Below are 2359 nucleotides of genomic sequence, written 5' to 3'. Positions count from 1 at the left end.
ATATTCTACCTACTTATTTTATTTTTATTTATTATAAAAAGACTTCTCTATTCTTTTGATTTGTTTTCTTTTTATTTGTTATAAAAAATAAAATAAAAACCTTGCTACTCATACTGCATTAGACTAAATGAGAATACGCCTCATTAGACTAAAGGAGACTTACTGTATCACAGCAATTGCATATTATTGCTCTTTTTTGGTTTTGATTGCTTCTGTTGTCCTCAATTCTAAGTCATTTTGGATAAAAGCATCTTCTAAATGAGTAAATCTAAATGCAAAATTGTGAAATGTAATATACACACCGCTAATGTGTATAGTAACTATCTTTCTGCAGTAAAGTATGTTTTTTCTCTCTACCTCAATTCAAAAACCAACACAATTTGTGATTACTGATCCCAGTCATTCAAGAAAATCTACATTTGATTAATCAGTGTTTGATGCTGATGTTTTTCCTCTCTTCTTCTGTTGAAGACTGGATCTGAATTCATAAACCAGCACAGCAACACCGGCCACACCCACCAGAGCAGAGAGAGCCAATTGGATCACAGCTTCAGTAAAACCACAGCAGCGACAGTCTTATGAGAGAAGAAATTAGCAACAATAGAATAGAAATATTAACAATTTAGTTTGTGATAATAGCAGTGCTGTTAATGTACCTGCACATGGTGGACAGAGTTGACAGATGTTGAGATGTTGAGTCTGGTTTCTGATGGGATTGTTCACCACACAGCTGTAGGAATCATCCAGACACTCAATCTCCAGAGGTAGAGAGAGACTGATGCTGAGATCAGACACATTGATGCTGGACAATAAACTGTTTCCTTTGTACCAGGAGAGAGTCACATGACTCACATTCACCACTGAACACACCAATGAACATGACGATGATGAGGATGAGGATGATGAACAATGTGAAGAGTCTCTGGTGATGACAGGAACAGGCAGATGAGCTGAAAATATAATAAATCAATACAATAAATCAGAAATATATAAGTTAAATATTTAAAATTATAAATAAAAAATTAAATTAAAGTGTTACTGAATTACTTTATTAAATGATAAAGCTGATTTTATAGATCTCTATGTATTAGAGTATATCCTTAGTAATTGTGATAGTGATTAATTTCAAAATATTTATATCTATTAAGTAATTCTCTACTCACCAAAGACAGAAAGATTAAATGTGTTGAGCAGAGTATTTCTTGTGCTGCTGGTTACTGTATAAAGTCCAGAGTCTGTGGTTCTGGTGTTTGTGATGATCAGAGATCCAGTCTGATCCAGCTTCAGTCTGTCTCTGAATCTCCCACCAGCAACTATCATTATAAATGTGCTCTTTTTGTTCTTTATGTTGATTTCAGCAATGAGCATTGTCCAAACTGCCACTCGATTCTTATCATTGATCTGTATATCAGTCACATTTAGAGTGACAGAATCTCCCTCCGTCACTGACACTGACTGCACTGCATCAACACCCAAACACACCTGATCAACAAACACAAACACTTTCTCAGCAAATTTGCCCCAGCTGGACGTAAAAAGGTTGGGTGTAAGCTCTACGTTGGACTTAGTTACTTCTGCACTGATTTCACTGTAGGCTACATTTCAGGAATTTGCAATAAATTGAACCTTTTATTTGACTGGAAGAGAAAAACGGTAATTTACAAAACAGCAACAAAACCTACATTAATCTGATAAAACTTGAAAACATTACAGCAAAATGAATGATGCAAACAATAAGGAACACAATAATGTATTGTATGTGGACAAGTGATAATAAACACAGAACTGAAGCCTAATAGTAAAATAATAAACTTACCAGCCAGACTCCATGAGCACAAACAGAAGAACAGAAATGTGTCAATCATTTCTTTTAGGATTTCACAGAACAGTTTCTAATGACAGTCCTTATTTCTAAAAAGGTCTCATGTAAATCTAACACAACAGAAGTAGACAGAATGTTTAAGCAACAGAAAGCTGAAGAGGAGTGTGCTGCTGGTCTGTAACAGTTTCGTGAAACTCTGCATTGAGTGAAAAGAAACTCCTCTATTAGCACCTCCCTTCAGTGACTGTCTGTCTGCACACTGATGGTTTTCACAGACTCCTATTTATAGCGACATTCATGACAGCCGGGTACATGAGGGCCGTGGAAGAGTATCTGCATTGGCTCTACTGGTTATCAAACTCCTGCAAAGATCCTTCGAGTGCATTGTGCTCTGCTTAAAATGGTGAAAAGACCATTTTTCTTCAAGTTAGGTAGTGGAGTGCTATCTTTAATTTTCAGGAGGTCTTCCATCCAGGGTACAACAGAAAAAAAAAATTAAAAAAAAAATTAATTACACTCACTCGATAACAACACAAA

The 2359-nt window shown here is 35.6% G+C and overlaps 1 protein-coding gene across 1 annotated transcript; it reads right to left on the bottom strand.

Annotated features, from left to right (window-relative positions):
- Positions 1–385: 385 nt before the first annotated feature.
- LOC109058019 (SLAM family member 9) lies at positions 386–2049 on the bottom strand. Its single transcript, XM_042756037.1, has 4 exons — positions 1817–2049; positions 1164–1482; positions 657–950; positions 386–575 (listed from the first exon to the last, which is right to left on the bottom strand). The coding sequence occupies exons 2-4, from the start codon at positions 1366–1368 to the stop codon at positions 424–426; spliced, it is 651 nt and encodes a 216-aa protein (XP_042611971.1). The 5' UTR covers positions 1369–1482; positions 1817–2049; the 3' UTR covers positions 386–423.
- Positions 2050–2359: the final 310 nt, after the last annotated feature.

This window comes from Cyprinus carpio, unplaced genomic scaffold (genome assembly GCF_018340385.1).
Source record: "Cyprinus carpio isolate SPL01 unplaced genomic scaffold, ASM1834038v1 S000006776, whole genome shotgun sequence".
Classification (NCBI taxonomy): domain Eukaryota; kingdom Metazoa; phylum Chordata; class Actinopteri; order Cypriniformes; family Cyprinidae; genus Cyprinus; species Cyprinus carpio.
This window is presented reverse-complemented; position numbering and strand designations above follow the sequence as displayed.

Coding starts and splice junctions, on each gene's coding strand:
- LOC109058019 (XM_042756037.1), bottom strand. CDS start 1,368: ATGCTCATTGCTGAAATCAACATAAAGAACAAAAAGAGCACATTTATA. Junction 951..1,163: donor ATTTAATCTTTCTGTCTTTG/GTGAGTAGAGAA, acceptor TTATATTTTCAG/CTCATCTGCCTGTTCCTGTC. Junction 576..656: donor ACTCTGTCCACCATGTGCAG/GTACATTAACAG, acceptor TTCTCTCATAAG/ACTGTCGCTGCTGTGGTTTT.